This window comes from Centruroides sculpturatus, unplaced genomic scaffold (genome assembly GCF_000671375.1).
Source record: "Centruroides sculpturatus isolate CEXI.00-Female unplaced genomic scaffold, Cexi_2.0 scaffold763, whole genome shotgun sequence".
NCBI classification, from domain to species: Eukaryota; Metazoa; Arthropoda; class Arachnida; order Scorpiones; family Buthidae; genus Centruroides; species Centruroides sculpturatus.
The window spans coordinates 57,479-78,353 of NW_019385963.1; the positions used below are offsets into that span (position 1 = coordinate 57,479).

General features: G+C 27.0%; 1 protein-coding gene across 5 annotated transcripts; it reads left to right on the top strand.

The window, feature by feature from the left end:
* Positions 1-782: 782 nt before the first annotated feature.
* Positions 783-20,065, top strand: LOC111612831. Of its 5 annotated transcripts, none has more exons than XM_023354091.1 (2): positions 783-930; positions 19,343-20,065. In XM_023354091.1, the coding sequence occupies exon 2, from the start codon at positions 19,355-19,357 to the stop codon at positions 20,000-20,002; it is 648 nt and encodes a 215-aa protein (XP_023209859.1). In that variant the 5' UTR covers positions 783-930; positions 19,343-19,354; the 3' UTR covers positions 20,003-20,065. The 5 variants fall into 5 exon arrangements, with proteins under 5 accessions (XP_023209859.1, XP_023209857.1, XP_023209860.1 ...); XM_023354089.1 differs by lacking the exon at positions 783-930 and adding an exon at positions 1,047-1,538; XM_023354092.1 differs by lacking the exon at positions 783-930 and adding an exon at positions 3,809-3,896.
* The last annotated feature ends 810 nt before the right edge of the window (positions 20,066-20,875 follow it).

Below are 20,875 nucleotides of genomic sequence, written 5' to 3' on the forward strand. Positions count from 1 at the left end.
TACTTATGTTTTAATTTTATCTAACAGATGGCGCTTTGCGTAAAAATGTTTATTAATAAATTATAATTGTATAAAAGATGAAATAATGTGTAATTATTTTAATTTTATATTAAAATAAAATTTGATATTTCATTAATATACGGTTTTAAAATATTTATAATAAAAATGTATTTTTATTTTTAAAATGTATTTTAAAATTTAGAAAAATAAATAAATATCATTTACTCTCGACCACTGTTAAAAAAACAACAAAAATTATGAAAAATGTATCTGTATTTCGAAATTTTATAAAATATTGATAAAAATCTTTAAAATTATTTATATCAGATGCAAAAATAACTAAAAAATAAAAAATAAACAGGATTTAAGAAGAAAACAAGACTTTTCAAATTTCCTTGATGGCCTCTCATGAAATATTTTAATAAAATAAATCTTATTAATTATGAAATTTATAAGTAATTTTAACATAAATAATATTAGACTAAAATTATTTTATAATTCTAAATGACTCACTTTTTATTTATTTATTCATTTTTTAAAAATTTGCATTATTTTCAATATAAAAAGCGAAAGTAGCGATTCCAGCGCCAAATGCGGAACATTTAAGCAACATCATCTATACAACAAAACTTTAGCTTTTATTTATATTATATTATTTATTAATTAATGAAAGAGCGTTTAAAATAAAATAAAAATTAATAAAGATTTACTTAAAAATATAAAACCCAATAAGAATTAAAAATGTATAAGAGAAAGTATTATAATTTCTCTCTTTATCTCTCTCGAAAGCTTTTTATAAACATAAGAAATGACCTACAAAACTTTCGCATGTAGTCAGCAGCCCTTGTGTGCTATTTAAAAATTTGAGGTCATCTTAACAACAACCATCGAGTAGGAGAGTGGTTGATTTACGCCAATGGATCCTAAACTGTGAGTACAATTATTCCCTTCTCTTACCTTAAATCAATCCATTTTATATAGCCCGCAGCGGTATATGTATATATTACATCTATCAGATAGCTCCGCGCTCGAAAATATTTGCTAATAATTTAAATTTGTATAAATTAAAGTTTAAACCGATCGAACAATACGATTTATCATTAAGTTATAGAGTTTAATAGATTGTATCGGATGTTAAATAGAGGTATATTTGAGTATAAATGTGAAATTTCGGCTGTCACGTGACATGCCACACGTGTAGGAGAGGAAATATCATCGTTGCACATCATACGCATATTAAACCAGTTTCTGTGGGGATAATTTTTGCCACGTGTTGCATTGCACTGCTAAACAACATTAATAAATTCAGTTCTAAAGTTATGAGTCGCGCGTACTTACTTGCTACGGAGAACTATAACAGATGAGAAGAATCTCTAAAGTTTTTGTTGCTTACCCTGAAGAATTTTTTTTATTGTTACGTTTCATTACTCTAGAACTGGTTGGATGCAACAGGTTTCTTTTTTTCCCATTCTCCTGGTTTTTTATGTGCGAAATATTAAGAATTTCTATTATCAACTTTATATGGAACGTTTTGTGAAGTATGTATATTGTTTAATTATCTTATAATACATCTAGAAAGAATTATATGTAAATATCAATCTTTCTCATTTAAATTTGGGTGATCCACATTAGATTACACATTGTTTAGTTATGGCAGTCACGAAGTTATTTTAAATTTTAACTTTAAATGATGCGTTAAATTATTGGTTTATACGTGCGGGTATATAAAATATTTATAATTGTTATAATTACATAAACATAATGAATCTGAACTCGATTAATCGGGTACAAAGATTTTATATTTCGATAAATAACGGTATAAAAAAATTAAAACAGAAAAAAAAATGTTCTCACTCGATAAAAGTATGTCATTAATATGAAAACAATAACATGGAGATGGAAAAGATTGTGAAAGTGATTTCTCCAACAAACTATGGCCTAAATAGTAACCTGTTAAATGTAGGACTACTTTAACAACTAGAAATAAAACAGGAAGTGGGACTGGCCTTATATCGGTCAGAAATTGGAGGCCATGCAATAGGGAAGTTGTTTAGCCACAAGATGCCATTTAGGCCATCACACGAAAGAGAAAGTGATGGCGAGTTTCGTCAAGATGCGGAAGTTAAAGAATTCCTTTTTCATATACAACTAAATCTAAGATTAAATCTTTTCGTTCTTATATAAATATACATCTATTTGAAATTTGCCGGGTTCAACAAGGTTCGTTCGCAGGAAAACTTTATGAAATCTTCTTTTCATTAAAAGAAAATTGTTTTAAATTAATGGAATAATTTCTTAAATTTTTTTTTAAATTTCTGTACAGTTTTCTATACTAGATAATACATAATGACAGGGTCTAATTTGTTATGCTTAGACCTCACATTTTTACAGGTTTCATTATTTGTTGGAAGGGAAGGGCCTGTTAGAAGTTACAGTTCTAAGTCCAGTCCTGCATAATGCAATGTTTATTCTTGCATTTATAATATAAATCTCTGTCAAATTGAAGCCTCGGGTTATACAGTTCGCCCTATATTTTTCAGTTTAGTAATAATAAAATATATAACAAAAACAGTAAAAGATTTTAGTAGAATAAAGAAAAATGTGATCTATATATTTTTTATCGTTAAGTTTTTGAATAGATAACAATATAAGTAGGTTGATTTCTTATATAACTAATAAATATGTTTTAAAGTTTTAAAAAATGTATATATTTTTTAATATTAAAGCGTATAATTTTCTGTCTTTAAACAGAGATTTTTACTCCTAAATATATATTCTATGCCATTGGATTTTTATAAAACTATAATTTTATTTTATTTTTTTAAATTATATAGTTTAAACTATATAATATATATAATTAACATATTTTAATCTTTTACATAAATTTTTTAAACTTTAAAATATTTAATTCAACAAACAAAGATTTTTCTCCCTAAAGCTATTTTTTATGCCGTTAGATTTTTATAAAATTGTATAATTTGTAGTTTAAAGAATTTAATTTAAATACAATTTTAAAAAATTCAAGGAGAAATAATTTTTAAAAATATTGATTAGATTTAAAGCAAGCTTTTTATTATTTATTTCAAAAGTTTTATATAATTTCTATTTATATAATGTAATATTTTTAAAATTTAATATAATTGTTTTTCATTTAATGTAGATAAATATAGCAAAATTCCATAATATTTTNCGCTTAATAAAATTAAAATATTTTAATTATATTCATTAATTAATTTATAGCGTAATGGTGCTCCTCAGTCCTCAGAATCCTCAGTTCCTCAATGATATATTGAATGTATCAGTGTTCAGTTCTCCTCCGCTTTTTAATGCTATATTAATTATATCAGTTCCCAATTTGTTTAGTTCCTCAGTGTTGTATTAATTATATCAGTATTCAGTTCTCAGTTCCTCAATGTTACGTCTTCAGCTCTCCTCAGCTTCTTAGTTCCTCAATAATATTCTAATTATATTCATTTAATAAATAGCATTTATATAGGAGCTCCTCGGTCATTAGATGAATCATTGATAAATGAATTACTAAATATACTGTTTACATTACTTGAAAATGATGACATGTCTTTAAAATATTTTTTAAAAAATAAAATAATTCTTATTATTTTGTAAGGACTAAATTTAAAAATGGCTGCTTCTACAGGAATTTTTTAACAACAAAAATACTTTTGTTTGTTGTTTATATTCATTATTCGTGATGAATATAATGAAATATTCTATGAATGTATATTTAAATATAGAATTTGTGTAAAATTGTTACGTAGAAAAATGAAATCATCGGAAGTAGCTACTGTATCCTGCTTCCTGTTTGGGTCTTATGTTTAGGATGTTTAAATATGATTACATTCCCCCTGATACTAGTAAACAATTATAAATAAAATTAGGTAAGTGTAATGAATTATCATTTAAAATACATTTTACATTATTAAATGCTTTAATTTAGTCACTTTTTAATATTTAACATGAAATCCTATTTTGAAGTGATTCTAACAATGTGCTTTTATTAATTAAAGTTCATACTGTGTATAAATTGATAAATACAGTATTTAAATCAAACAAAAGATATTATTTAGAGTCGGGTTTACACTTGATATGGTCCTAGATGTATAAGAGGCCTTTTCCTCACTATTAAATAGCAATAAATTTAAATTGTAGCTAGTGATGCGAGGCCCTAAGCTGTAGCTTGTTTTGGTTGTGTATATCCTGGGCTATTATATAATCTTGTATAACCAGGGCATGTCAGAGGTCAAAGACATCCAGGCTATCTATCTGTTTTTCCATATACTAGGGCTTTTTTGAAGTCTTGTAATATAAGACTGTGATAAGCCCTTTATACAATGTTATATATTATTTTTATACAGTGCTTATGCATAACATGGCGTTGTCTGCTACTTAACTGTATAATATGTTGATTTGAAATATGTAAATACAGTCGGACTTCCTATCACGACTACCTTCCAACAACCACCACCACTAAATGGCAGCCATTTTATCTGGAATTTTTTTTCTTGAAAAACACATACAAAACAATCTCCAAATAATGGCCAGATTCTAAATTCCAGTAACCAGCCGTTGTCCACAGTTTTGACTATATTTACAAAATGTTCTCTTCTTTATGTAAATATTATTATTCAAAGAAATACTTTAACTATTTTTTCTAAACCTCATATTACACCATTTATGAAATTTTTCCTTATCAATGCATTTAAAGATATGAATCTGAATACTTGAACATTATAGCTACATTTGTTCACGTTAATGATTAATTGCTGTCAATAATGTTCTTACTCCAAGACATCAATTCCTACAAAAACAAAAATCAATTCAATAAAATATTTGAAAATATTTTCTTCAATCAGTTTATAGCTTCTTCAATTCAAAATTATATTTGAATTATGAATTTAATTGTTACATATAATACAATGTTTTTCTTATAATTCAATCTGCTAAAAATATAAATATTTTTAAAAGTAATNCATGTTTTTTTTTTTCAATTTTAAATTTTTATTGAGATAAAATAATAGAAATTTGGACAAATTACACCCTTAAATATAAGTTGTCATTGGACTGTATGAGACGGAAAGAAAGTTTACACAGAGTTTCCAATAAAACCTCTAATTAAGTGATTTGTCCAATTTTAGTTATTTTAATGAATAAAGATCGAAGAAATTGGTTAGAATAATTAAAAATAAGACCTATATACTGTATTTTTCCACAAGTGCTTATGATTAAGCGAATACCTGAAATGGATATATAGACCTAGTTATTTGATAAAAGCTCTCATATAGGCAATTATTTCGTGTACTCGATTACTGTACAAAAATAGGCTTTTGTTTTATTCAGCTGTATACACTTTATCTATTATATTTTGTACAAATGAAGGCGTAACAATGAATAGTGTACTTGATGTGCTACTGTCATAGTTCTCATAGTGTTCTACTTCATTCGTTTTCAAATCCACTTTCTCAATTAATGAATGAAAGAAAATTAATAAAAATATTCGCGAGAATATACAGTATTTATATGTAAACGATTATTTTATTCAATTTTAATGCACTTTTTAAAAATAATTTATTTGTGGATTTTATCGGTTTGTAGATTTTAAAGGTAATTTTTATCTTATTTTTTATTTAAAAATGAGTAAATTTTGGTATAAATTTGTTAAAAGTTTGAATATTTATTTAGTTTTTTAGTTAATGAGTATTTAATAGATTAATTTTTAAGTAAAAATATTATGACGTTAGTAAGAAGAACGAATTTTTAAAAAATAAAACAATACAAATTGTTACATTTAAGATATGTTTTAAGCAATTTATTCTTAATATAATTAAATTTTATGCATAAAAATGTGAATAAATGCATTTTTTATGAATAAAAAGTAAATAAAACAAACCCGTAAACAGCGGCCACAGACAGAAACATAAGAAATGTTTGTTGTTCGGAGGTTTTGAATGCATTTTAAAAATGTTCCTGAAAAATAGTCGCCGTTTACAAGTGGCTTTTATTGGGGGTTTTACTGTATTTACATTAGATGTAACGGGAAATTATTACGTTAGAATATATTACAGATGATATTATAACTGAAGATTGATTGATGATAATGATGGCATTTACTTGAGGTGAAGGATTTTGGTGTTAATCTTAATATGATAAATAATTTTATGTTGAAATTTGCCAGTGTTTCTTATTTTCATATGATTTTTTTTATAAGATTCTTCCATAAGATTTTGAAGAATATATGATTTTAAATAAAATAATAAAGGGTTAACAGTTAAATTAATAAAAATAATTATATTATTATTTAAAAAACTTATGAGCTATTTATCAAATTCTGTTAATCAATTTATATTTATTTCATTATAAAGCTAATACAGTCGAACTTCTAACAGTGGCCACCTGCCAACAACGACCACCTCTAAAATGTTACAATAGGAAAATGCATTGTTAAAAATTGTATTCTGGTTTACATATGTTTATTATGATGTTAAATTTGAAATAAAACTGTAATTATGAAAACAATAAATTTTCACATGCAAACTTCTAAACTGCCACTGACGAAAACATAAACAATGGACGTTAAAATGTGTACAAAATAACCTCAAAACAAAGGCCATTTTTTATGTTTTCATGACTGTCCGTTGTACAGAGGTTTTACTGCATTTAGATTATATAAAATAATAATTCCACCCATTAGTGTTGTAGCTGTATCACGACATACAGATACAGTCTGTAAGGGATGAAGATGAAGGTGAAAGTAATACGCTAATTTTGATGTTTGTCACTCTCTTTTCTCCTGTAGCATGTGATAGAAAAACATTTCTATAAAGATTTTAAATCTCTTATAAAATTACTTACGTTACTTAATCTTACACTTTCTTGGGGCCTCTCGCTTCTTTTATTATTATTTTGAGAGGAGACGATCTCTTATGTTTTATAGCTTAAGGTGAAAACAAATTTAAATTCGAGACTGTTTTGTTGATTGAAATTCATAAAGTTTAGATGATTAAGAATTTTGTGAGAGATGAAATTTTTAAATTTCTATTTAAAATTTTTATTAAGTTACTCGTATATTTATTGTGATTAAATTTTATCTACAGATCTGTTATTAATATTTTTTAAATGCCAAATCGTAAGAATAAACGTATGATAACGTCGGGGTCGAGTTTACAAGTCATTTTACTCTTTCGCAATTCCTGAAGTAAGAAACATCCCTTATCTTTTTGTCGATTATGATAAAAGAATTATCTAATTTTTACTCTACTCTACTAAAATGGCTTCTTGCCTCTGTAATTTCTTAGTAAAGTCAAACCTTGATATAACGCCCTTCTAAATACAGTATCGTCATTCTCGCAAAGTGCCAATGGCTTTTGCTTTGTAAACATTTTTATCACCAAATCACAAATCACGCGACTTTCAATCCACACTCACGTGTAGACGTTTTACTTTAATTTAACGCCAGCGCTAAATCGATGTTTGATCGTATTTAAAGCATTAATAACCAAATTTCAAGCTATTATAGAAAAATTCTAGGTCTTTTATTGTATTTTTGATAGTAAATTCTAAAATTTTTGTAGCGTTAATTAACTATTGTAAAATTATTCTTTCGTAGAATGCCACGTTGTTAAAATAACACTTGCTTACAAGTATTTACAGAGCAGATTAGATATTTTATGTTCCTTTTTTCGTTTCTACGAATTGTTATTAAAGAATAGTTTATTTTTTTTTTTTAAGTCGAAGGAGCTAACTGGACCTATAAATACTTATCTGTCCCCAATATGCAGCTGCAGTAGCCTAGTTTTTACTACATCGGGCTCCAGTGTTGTAGGCTGTAGAATTGAATCCCAATTGGGGATTTGTGGGTGTTGTTTTTCTTTCTAACTTTCTCAACTTCCTTACACAATAGGTGCTAAGTTCCAGTTGGATGGCTTAATTATTGATAATAGTATAAACTCTTTGTATATATGAGAGTTGGGATGGAGTAAAAACTCCTATAATTTAGTTTTCTTCATCATTTGCATCACGCAATCTGAACGTTAAATTAGCATAGAACTCGTTGTACATTGTGTTGTTTTTTTCTCCCTATTGTTTTTTGTACAAACAAAATTTCAAGAACAAGTCTTTGAACATTTCCAAATAAAAAAAAATCCTGAAATTAATAGGTCCTAAAGTGGCAGATGATTCAGTCTACTATGACATTGAGAGTTATTCAAGAGTTTCAGTTTGAAAATATATTTGGTTTTAATGTTCATGGTGGCCCAAAAATGAGTTAACCATCGTAAAGACTGAATTTTCAGCCTTTCGAATACATTCCAAGCTCAGTTTACGATTCTTTCTGAAACACATGAAACGAAGCACGGTTAACTGATTTTTGGTTCATTTTTCGTTTCGAATTGAATTTTATAAAGAATTCTCTAAATTTTTAATGCGAACTTCTAAAATCGAAGGAAATCTGTAGAAAATTAACGAATTCGATTTAAAAAATTCTGATCCGTGCGTTAGCAGAAGAATTAAATGGGATTATAAATCCTATATCAAAGCGTTTCTGTCTAGTTCCGTTTTCGAGAATTTTTGGAAAAGGATTTCCCATAAAAAAAAGCATTACACTTTAAACGCCATCTGCTAGAAACCGCGTGCACAACTACAGAGGTTACAATCAGCCTTAATGGTAATCAAAATAATTGCGAAATTACCTATTTTAAATGGTTAAATATATATATTTTTAAAGGATATAATTTCTTAAATATATTTCTGTACGTGATATCAAACACATCCCACGACAGTAAAGCATCCCAAACAAATATGATGGATCGCTTCGTTGCTCATTGAAGTAATCCAGCAAAAACAAAACATGTGATTATAGAGAAATTGTTTTCGATCTCTTCTTTATATTTTTTGTTTCCATTTATCGCATATTCGATCATTTGTTTCGTCCTTTGTTTCTATTCAGTCTACTTTAACATATGAGTGAATTCGATGCGTTTCGTTCCATTGGATCACTGTTCTACTTGCTGTTCCCTCTTCTGCTCGATCTTCTACTTTTAATCACTTTAAAAACAGGAAAAAGGAGATGGTTAATAGAAAATTTTTATTTTATTACTTAATATTTTCCTGTAAATGTAAAGAAAATTATGTACTGAATATACACAAGGGATAAAAGATTTCTCACAAAATAAAAATATTTACTAGATTACTAATTTAAATATTTTCTCAAAGTGTAACTTCAAAGGTGGGGTTGGCGAGTTGTGGCAACTCCCTAAATTTTAACATTGGATAGAAAAATCCTGTTTGTGAATAAATTTAAAAAAATCAATTCTTTGTTAACGTCAAAAAGTTGTTTGAGAAAATAATAATAATAACCTGCTGCTAAATAATTCTATAGTAATTAATTTAATTAAATATATAATACTGTATATTTGTTAACTGATTTTTGAGCCATACTGTATATTCTGTTAAACAGTAAAGAAAACATTTAGCGGTATTAGAAAACACAATGAATTCGAATTTTTCATACCATGACGATAATCAGAAAATTATTTTTACAAAATTACATTTCTACATTTGAATACTGTAACTTTATTCTTATTTAATTGTTTCTTATTATTTTTAATAAGATCATAAGATAGTTTTAAAAGTACAAAGTGATCATAATTAAAGAGCAGGTGGTCAGATCCCTGCACAGAACTCTGTCAAATCTCAATCAAATTTGATATAAACATGCGGTTTAATTTCCGGAAAAAATTTTACTTCAAAATGTTGTCACTGGCGCAAAGTTTGGCGCTGTCATTATTTTACTTTGCGTGTTGTTTACATTTTCTAATAAATTTTGAGAGTTAAAAAACAAACTGCAATAATTCTATTTCAATTACAAATGTGAAATGTGAAACTGCGATCGCATCAATGATTTTTATGTTCCATGCAGTCATGTGCTCACTTTGCATGGGACTGTTTTGACTCCTTCTATACCCAAAATTTGTTATAAAATTTGTACAGTACATAATATGCATATTAAGGAAAAACAGCTCCAAATTTCGCCCTAGCGACTGAATTTTGAAGTAAACATTTTTTTTTTTCAGGAAATCGAAACCGCATACTAAAAACAGTGTGTGTACCAAATGTGATTTAGACTTATCCAATAATTCTTTCTGAACACCTACTCTTTAATTATGGTCATCCTATATCGCCGCTTTACGACTCTAATTTCCGTATATTTAACATCATAAATAGAGATTACGTTCTTGGAAAGAAAATTGTTATTCCGTACAATTGCTGAAAAAAAATATTTTGCACAACAGTTAATAAGTTATAATTAAAATGCACATTTAATTTAATATCACCAAATTAATCATTTTATCAATAATTAATTTTAATAAAATCCACCAGAAGACATGCGATATCCAGATGAATACAGATAAGTGAATTTCTCTATTAATACTTTAAAAAACTATAGTTTATAGTTTAGAAAACTCATCTTGATGATTAATCTTTAGCGATAAACTATGCAATGTGCTACATGATAAATTATTCAGCACATTGATAGGTTACGTGAGGAGAATTGTATAACAAAGCAAGTCTTTTTCGATGATCAGTTGGTTGTCAGCGAGCAATTTATCAAACAGGACGATCTTCCAATGATTTGTAATTACTTTAAAATAATAATGTTAAAGTTAACATAAATACAAGTAGGCCTATCTTAAAATGTAAACATTTCTTATTCGCTGTATTTATGTGTTAAATAATATTTTGAAAAAAATTTATGTTCCCAACTCCGTTCTTTGTTTTTTCAATATGAAAAATATTAAAATAACAATAACAATCAAACCTGTAAACAACGGCCACTGTAACAATGGCCGTTGTTTACAGGTTTGATTGTTATAGGATTATTAACAATGGGAACATGAATAAGATCAATTGAAGGTATATTTCTGTTTAAGATAAAGTTCCTGAAAAGTGGTCGCTGTTTAGAGGTGACCGTTATTGGAGATTCGACTGTAATAGTTTTTAAACCATAAAATAACATTATAATAAAATTATTCCATCTTAGGATCTGTAGTGTCTCTCAGAATAAAAATGGAGTCAATGTGCTGGATTTTGAATGCGTATCATTCCTGCACCGTAGATAAGAACAGATTAAAAACTTAAAAAATTTAAATATGACGTTGTGTGACTTTTCTTTTGTGTGTGTGTTTTTACATTCTCAAATTTCTTGAAAAAGTATTGAAAATTTCAAATGTATTGTAAAAGTTCAACATATTATTTTCTAATAGGTCTATATACTGTATTATGTTCTACTTTGTAATGAACATTGATCTACTGGGCTATTTAAAAACTATTAGGCTATTTCTTTGTGTAAATATATTACATTTTAGAAATGATATAAATAAATAATAAATAAATAACATATTATATAGTAGCTGTTATACATACTGTCTTTAATCAATACAATTACAATTTATTACTGTTTATTCTTTTAGTGTAGTCTGTGAGAGGTGCCTCCACCCTCTCTGAAAGTTATAAAAGTGTATATATAAAGTAAATGAAAACAGATTTTTCGCATCATTTTTTCCTATAAAAATTAAATTTTATGAAAAAAATTATGTGAAAAATCATTAAAAAAATTAAATTTTGGGGTATCTGTATCTAGGGCCTGATTCAAATTTTCCTACTGACGTTCCCCCTCTATATGGACTTGTTCTTTAATATATGCAACCAGTTTTAGGTAATTTCCCACAAAATTATGTTTCTAGTATTTATTATTTTTATCGCTTAAAATCAAATCAAAATATTTCAAAATTAATTACTTAAAAATAATAATGTAAATTTATTATACACAATTAAACATCTGAAAAACGATTAGTGATGTAAACACAAAAGTGGCCATTGTTTAGAGGTTATTTTGTGTACTTTCCTTAAAGAAACATTCCTGAAAAAATGACCGTTGTTTAGAAGTGACCATCGTTGCAGGTTCGACTACATTTTGAATAATTTTCCAAGTAATTCCTTGTTAAATGCTTTCTGCTTCGTATTTTTCATCTCGAGTTCCAATTAATTAATTAATGGCGGTGAAAAACATCACTTCTTCCTAAATTTATCTTAAAAATTAATAATAAAAGTATTAAAATATTAAACACGAATTATAAAATAATATAATTAAAATATAATGGGCATTTTATATATGAAATTTTCACGCGTATAAAATCAAGTATAATAAATGTACCCACACAAGACAAAAAGTAATAATAATAATAATTATGTTTTTCGTGGGAAATTATAAAATTTTTTATAGTATAGTATTTTAAACCATAAAATATACAGTACTGTACATCATTCGACCATTAAGATCATGCGTTGCAGAATATTTTATACAAAATTTACGTTAGTTACACACTTCTGACCTTGGTTTTAAATCCCTTTTCTTCCCTCACGTATATAAACTACCCATAGAAATCAAAAGCCGTGTCTATTGGCACCTTAATGTAGGTTTGTATAGCGGAAGGCCTCACTTCCAAACAAAGACGTTACGCTAGGTTACAGACGCATGCGTGGTTACCATCCGAGTTACAGTGTGTTTTTTTAAACATGATTATGAATGAAAATCATGAAGTCATAAAAGAAAGGCAACAGAATTCTCTCGCTGTTAACCAAATATTTCATGTTCTCGAATGGTAAGTGATGTTTATTTTAAGTGTAACTTTGTCTAATTACTGTAAAAGTAGAGCTGATATCAGACAGGTTGTTCCCAATTTTAGTTACTCCGTGACTTCACTCGCTTGTCATGTGGCCTTGACAAGTTGCTGTTGTGTTATGTTCGTGAACTTGCTTTTTATTTTATTTTCTCCAACTCAAAAATGTAAAGTTAAATCAATGTATTTGTGTGTTATTTACTTAGTTCCTTAATGGTTTAATTGTTTCTCAAGTAAGTAATATTGTAAAATTATAAGTAAATGATGCATTTACTTAGCAGTAACGCTTAAAAAAAAAACGTTAAGGAGTTTGCTACGAGATAAACTTTACAAGTGGTTGTTTTTGTTTGTAATTTAATTCGTTTACTCGTTAATAACCATTAAAACATGTAAGTAATCAATGTTATTTACATTGCTATACATTAATTACCATACTATTTGTAATTCTCGTGAAATATTTTCATAATTTATTGATTAATTTTATGATTTCTAGAAGACATTTAAACGCACTTTGATTCTAAGAATAGCTTCTAACAGATTGATGGAAACATACAAAATTCTTCACGAATTTTAATTAATGATCTTTTATTTATCTTCCAGAATTGATAAAAATTAAGTTTATTATAAAATTATCATAAATATAACCAAAAAAAAATTGGATATGTTGATCAAAACTACAGAAAATTATGAAATTTATATATATGGGCGTATCTGAGGATTGCCCATCCGGGCAGGTGCCCCTCTAAAATTACGTGATAACCGATAGCAACACGTAAACATCAAAAATTTTTTTTTATTTCTTCTTCTACAATAAAAACCGGTTAAATATTTTCTCAATACATATTATTGAAGAAATTATAATACAGTCGAACCTCCAATAACGATCACTTCTAAATAGCGGCCAGACAATATTTTTGGAAATTTTTTTAAGTTTTTTGAACAAAAATGAATACAAAATAACCTCCAGACAACGGCCACTTTTCCATGTTTCAGTCAGTGGCCTTGTTCAGAGGTTTGGCAGCATTATATATAAATACAAAAATAAATTATACAGAATATCTCCAAATAAAATTCTTTTTTAAAGTAGTTTTTATACGGAATTTAATTGCTGTGTGTGTGAATTTTATTATATTTTTCTCATAATAATTTTAAATTAGATAACATTAAAAGATTAATTTTGTTTCAAATTTATTACTAATTATGAGTATATACAAAGTCAGATTTGTACTGTACATACATAAGCTAAACAAGCTGCAGCTGAGTGTCTCGCGTTATGAGACTATAGCTTGGGTTTCACATTTTTACATGTGCCATTATTTGGTGGAGAGAAAGGGCTAAAAGAAGAAAAGAAAGAAGTCTTAAGTCCATCTCTGCGTTTTTCTAAATTATTATTCAAAGAATGAAGCCTTCCAAGAGGAAAACTTACATTGTACATTACATAAACATGTAAATTTTAGTCTCATTCTTGAATATTTTAAAGCATTATTTCATTAGCATATTTACGGTTTGTTATAAATTTAATTTTCTATGAATATGCCAAATTTTATGCTTAATATTAAGCACCTGTAATGCGACGAAGATGTTAGAATTTACTATTTATAAATTCGCTTTAGCAAGCTTATAAGTTATAAAATTAATATTTGTTATATTTAATTTAATTGCAATAAAATCGCTAATGAGTTGCAGATGTACGTAAACAAAATTAATCATATTTTAAATTAGAATAAACCAAAAAAAAATTGGATATGTTGATCAAAACTACAGAAAATTATGAAATTTATATATATGGGCGTATCTGAGGATTGCCCATCCGGGCAGGTGCCCCTCTAAAATTACGTGATAACCGATAGCAACACGTAAACATCAAAAATTTTTTTTTATTTCTTCTTCTACAATAAAAACCGGTTAAATATTTTCTCAATACATATTATTGAAGAAATTATAATACAGTCGAACCTCCAATAACGATCACTTCTAAATAGCGGCCAGACAATATTTTTGGAAATTTTTTTAAGTTTTTTGAACAAAAATGAATACAAAATAACCTCCAGACAACGGCCACTTTTCCATGTTTCAGTCAGTGGCCTTGTTNAAGTAGTGATAAATTTCTGTGAAAATGGCATAAATAGTGGAAGAAAAAGTAAAAGCGGAAAGACGAAAGTAAAGCAGGTCAGTTAAAAGATAGAGGTATAAATGTGCCTTTGAAGAAAATTGAAAATAGGAAGAAGAAAATTAGAGTATTTAAAAAAAAAAAAAAAAAAGGAATATTAAGCGAATAGTCTCTACAAAATACGAACAGTGTAATAGATGTTGAAGGGTGATTAAGGTCAAATTATTGCTTTTGTGGCCTCATGACAAGAAAGAAAAAAAGGGAAAAAAATGTGTAGTTTTATTTATTGAAATAAATTTTGTATAAATATTAATTAAACTTTTTTAGGGATAATCATTGCTCCAATGAATAAATATTCCGCATCAAAGATTATGCAGTAGAGCCATAAATTTAATTACTTTTTCAGTTTTATTTAACCTCTCTTGATTATAATAATAACAGCAATTAATTAAAAAAGAAATATTATTTCAAAAATTAATTTTGATTTTTTTCTTCTTGTCTCGAAAATTTGGTAGGGGTTTGATTGGAGCTTGAGATCGAAAATTTGCATGCATTAATGGATTAATGGCTTAAAGACTTCTGCAAATGAATAGTTTGAAGTGAATTATAAATGAAGTAACGAGGAAAACAATCGGATCCTCTAAATTTGCAATCATTGAGGATTGAAACCATTCTCTAACTGATCTTTGCTGTTTTTATGATTAAACCATAGACGAATTTAATCATTAACAGCAACAAAGATTCGATTATCTATGCAATATGTAACTGATGGAATCTCTTTCAGTCAATAGACCTACAAGACAAAACTTCCGTGACGCTATGCTTTCAGATGTTAAATAGGTTGATAATCTCTTGATATATCAGCAAACGTTTAATTTTTGGGTTATGTAAGCTCTCTACAGTCTTCAGCATGATATGACTTTACATGCATTATTATTCTGTTAGAAATTTCAGCTTTAACTGACATTGTAAGTAATAACATTGGGGCTCAGAAAGGAAGGTTAGATTTTAAATTCTGTTAATCTAAATTTGATCCTTGAGCCATAAATAGGCTTATGGGATAAAATAATGCAGTAAACACCTGGAATGTGAAATATGAAACTGGCAACGACGTAAGAATTTTTTTTTATACTTCTTTCTTGTCTTAGATTATAGTTCTGCCCAATATGTGTGTGGCCTTAACTGTCTTAGTTTATGCTTATATTAACTGTTTTGAATAAATTAAGAACAATACCGTGTCTTTAAATCAGAAATAAATGAAACAATTTTAATGTTGCATTTGTACATCACAATTATAAATAATTCCATAGCCACAGTTAGATTATGTAGAGGCCCCAATCTTCTGTGCTTAGTGACAGGACTGTCAAGAGCCCGGGGTAGAGCGAACTTCTGTTATCATTTTTTCTGAACAAGTGAAATACATAGGACGTTTGTTTCTTTATTAAAATATTAATTTACAGAAGGTGAGAACAATTATAAGCTCCTAAATTTTCTCCGGATCCGGGAAAAACTTAGGAGCTTATAATGGGGGCCCCAGAATGTCTTAATCCTCACTGAATGTGAAGTATCGCACCCTAAATAACTTAAAATTGGTTAATAATTTATTATCTTATTAAAATAAGAGTATCCATAAAACTTGAATTGAGGCAAAGCGGATATCCGTTTACAGTTTAATATATATTTTATTAATTAAGGCTTGTCTTAACATCAATTGCTGCCACATATATAAATTCTGCTCTTTAATTCGATTATAAATAAAGAAATAAATTAATACAGTGTCCTAAAAGTCAGGTAACCGTGTTTTTCTAACAATTCAGTGAAAGTATGTCAAAGCATTATACTTTGAACAAGTAAGTAATGAAGTATTTGAATAGGACGTTAATGTAGTCTTTACAATACTTAAGTGACTTTTGGGCCACACTGTATTTTTATTTTATTAAATTCATATACCGAAAGCAGGTATGTATTTATACGAAAGTTTACGGTTAGTTTCCGAGAAAATTAAAAAAAGGGATGAAAAAAGCATAATTTAGAGTTCTGGATAATCTCATTGTAAAACTTTAGTAAGCTTCACGCAGTTCATAAAAAAAGAAATAAATAATATACTGTACTTGATATTGATTTGAAAGTTGCCAAGGATAGACAATATAACCTTCTTATTCAGTATACTGAATTAACATTTAAATGATACTGAAATGATTATTTTATAATAGAAGTTAGAGTCATTAACTTAGTTACTTGCATACTTCTGTTATGCATTCCATTATAAATATAATTAATATTTATTTTTGGCTTATTACAAAGCGAGAAGGAAGAAAAAATATATACTGTATATATTATAATGATAATTTGTTACTGGCTATAGGGTGGTCCAAAAGACAGTTAACCTAGTAACATTCGTGAATGCAAATCGTAAATCAAATTCGTTAAAGTAATAAATCAGCAATTTAATCTTTACAATAGTTTACTGATTTTTGGGCCATCCTAGATATTGAGATAACAATAAGGTTGGATGCAGGTGTTTAAATATTCTCATTTAAAATAACTGATAAAAATTTAAGCCTAAAATTTTAATTATTTTAATTAAAATTTACAAGTTTAAATAATTAATTCGATTCAATGCAATTTAAACTTTAATGTATTGAATATTTATTGAATTGAAATTTAGTTGAAACATGAAAGGTTAAAACTTAACAATTAATCAGTAAATGTATTTTTCATTGTGTGATTAGAGAGAAATAAACCAACGTTTTAACCTAAATTAGGTCAATTAATAATCATTTATAAGTAATAATTTAATTTGTTACGATATAATTGTGCTGTTAAAATTAAATAAATGGAATCTGTCATTTATATAAATTATTTAATTAGAAAAAAATGCATTTCTATCAATTGTAAGTAATTAAAATATGGAGTATTAAATGATATATTCTTTAAAAATTTATATGATGAGAAAGTTTTATAAAACTCAATGAAGAGAAGGAAAAAATTCATTTTAGAACAGAGATTTGATAAGGTTATTATAAAATTTACCTAGAAAAGTTTGAATTATAATAAATATTTAGTATATTTTGCTGAATTTGTAAAGTTATTTCATAAAAAATCTAGTTATTTTATGAAAATGTATGAAACTTGTTACGTTGGTGTAATATTTAAAAAACAATATTATTAACAAATTATTAACAAAAATTAGTTTCCTGAACTTAGTAATTTGGTTTTTTAAATATTATACCAACCTAAGTTCAGGAAATTAAAATAAATTTAATTTTCCTAAACAGCAAATTATTTTTTAAAGTTATATTTGTGAATAAGTTTCATACATTTTCATGATAAGAATGCTGAAGTGTTTTTAATCTTTAATGACTCTTAAGCCAATCAAGAATTGTATTTTATAACCCTTAAATCTTAAAGACTAACAGAAAATTCACTTATTTTATCATGAAATTATATTGTCATGATAAAATAATTTAATTTCTTTTCAAAAAAAATTAATAAATGATCAATTTTATTTATTTATTTACAAGTAAATGGAAAAGTCGGAAGACAATTTCCGCCCAGGAAATAATCTCATTTTTAACACTAAATTTCACTCATTTTTAATCTATTAAATTTCATACACATCTATGCAACCCATCGACAAGTTTTAAGATTTATCGAATTCTTAGGAATAAATTTGAATTCATTATCGTATTAGAAGAGTTATCCCAATTTGGATATTAGCATGCTATTTATATTTAAGCCAAAAACATCAACAATTGATGATCAGGAAGTTCTAAAAAAAAACTCTATTTATGTGTTACAGGAAAATTTAACTTCTAGAATTTAAAATTATTTAGGTTAAAATCTGTTCCTGCTTAGTATTAAAAGATCATTTTTGAAATTAACTTTGTCATTTTGGACTTTTTAAAATAGAATTTATTAAATTATTTAATTAATTTTCAGTTCATTTGGTTCAAAATTTTTCAGTTAAATAAACTGAAAAGTCTAATTAAACTTAAGCTTGATAACATCTTTGAGAGTGATTAATAAGCCGGAATTTAATTTATTGAAATTGTTTTTGTTTGTTTCATTTAATTTACTTGTAGTTTTTCAGTTTCAGTTTAAAATAAATAAATTGTTCAGTTCATTTATAAAAACTGAACAATTTCTATTTGTTAATGAACTGACATTGAAAATAAACTGAATTTCAGTTCAAGAGACAGAACTCTAACAGTTTCAGTCTCTTGTGTATTATTCAGTTCAGTGTTCTGAACTGAACAGTTTCAGTTTATTAAATGAAAAAAAAAAAAAAAACTGGAACTGAATAAACTTTAGATTCAGTTTTCTGTTAAACTAGATTAACTGAAGAATAAATTTTCTAAAAAGAGTAATTAAAATCAAACGTTTATTAGTATTTTTCTTCGCAAAGGTTATGAAATTTCTGGATTGTGAGAATTTGTCCATTAATCATGTAGCCTAATTCAGGTTTTGCTACATGATATGAAGTTGTAACGAAGGAAACTGTAACAGAGTTCATTAATTTTTCTGCTTTCTATTTCAGTTAACATCGATTATGATAGACATTCCAGTCCAGAGCAGATATGACCTGGAGGAGCCAATTGATTTAAGGAAGAAGCCTGCGATAGAAAGAGAACGCATCCGCCTATCTCCAGACCCTTGGGAAAAGTGGAAAAGAGTATTTTTAGCGCCATTCCTCGCGCCGAATTTGTTAGTGGATAAACCTATAGAAGCGCATCGATCTTCGATTGATCCATTCTCCGATAGATTAAAGACATTTGGCCAAACAGATTCGATCGATCAAGAGAAATTAATCGATTTATCGTGTCATTTAAATCGATCGTTCAGTTGTTCTCAGATACCGAATTTCAATTTCGATTTACACCATCGAAGAAATAGGCATCGATCCGCTGATGACGTCGAAGTGACGAAATTTGAAATGTCAAACTGTGATTCGAACGATTTTAAATTAGATACGATTGGTACGGGTGTCAAAAATAGAAAAAGAACCCCGCGTGCATTAATTGGTAAGCATGTCAAATATGGAACTGGTGCGAGTATTAAAACGCTATTGACTCTCAGACAGACGATCGTTGCCAGGAAAAAGGCAAAAGAAATGATTCCTCAAGGTGTCGCCACCTGCCAACAGAAGCAGAAAACTCAGAAATTAAAATCAAGAAAGAAAATTGTTAATTCTCAATGAAATTTTGAGAAAAAATAAAATTAAAGAGAAACAATTTTGTATAATAAATTTTATTACATATATAATAATAATAAGAAATTTTTATCAATTTTTTTAGAATTGATATGTATATTTTGTTAGAATTTATATTCCGCTGAACTCCATTATTATTATTATTATTATTATTATTATTATTATTATTGTCATCAACTTTATATTTTAAGCTTAATTTCTATTTCTATGTTAATTATTAATTGTTATTTTTTATATAAAGGTTTTTATATTTATTTTTAAAAACAAAGTTTTTCACTGACAAATGCCCTCTACAGGCTATCACTTGAAGCGATCTTGTAAATAAAATATATAATAATTTGCTAATATTACATTTGTATAATAAATATTCGTAATTATGTAAAAGTAATTAAATTTTATGTTTTGTATTTTTCATATATTTATAATGCATTTTAATAAAATTTTGTTATAAATTAATTTTTGATGAATTTTATATATATATATATACTTATTATTATTATTCTACATATATATGTCAATCATGAGTAAGTTTAGGATATTGTTTCTCATTGCTCATCATACTGGTTGCCTCTAATATCCATAATGAGCTTAATTATGGTAACCATGTTAGCAATGTGCTAGTATGTTATGTTAATCAATGTGAAAATATAAAAAATACTCTGTATAGATAATGTAGAGAATGATTCAAATTAAAGTACTGTAGTTCTGTTCAGAACAATCTGCAGAAACAAACAGTGGACATAACGTCTTATTCTTGGTGTATTGGGATTACACATTATAAGTCAGAAAAATATTTTGGTAATAAAAAATAGTTCAAGTACTCATCAATAGGGAAAACATGGTGTTGCGAGCAGGAACAGA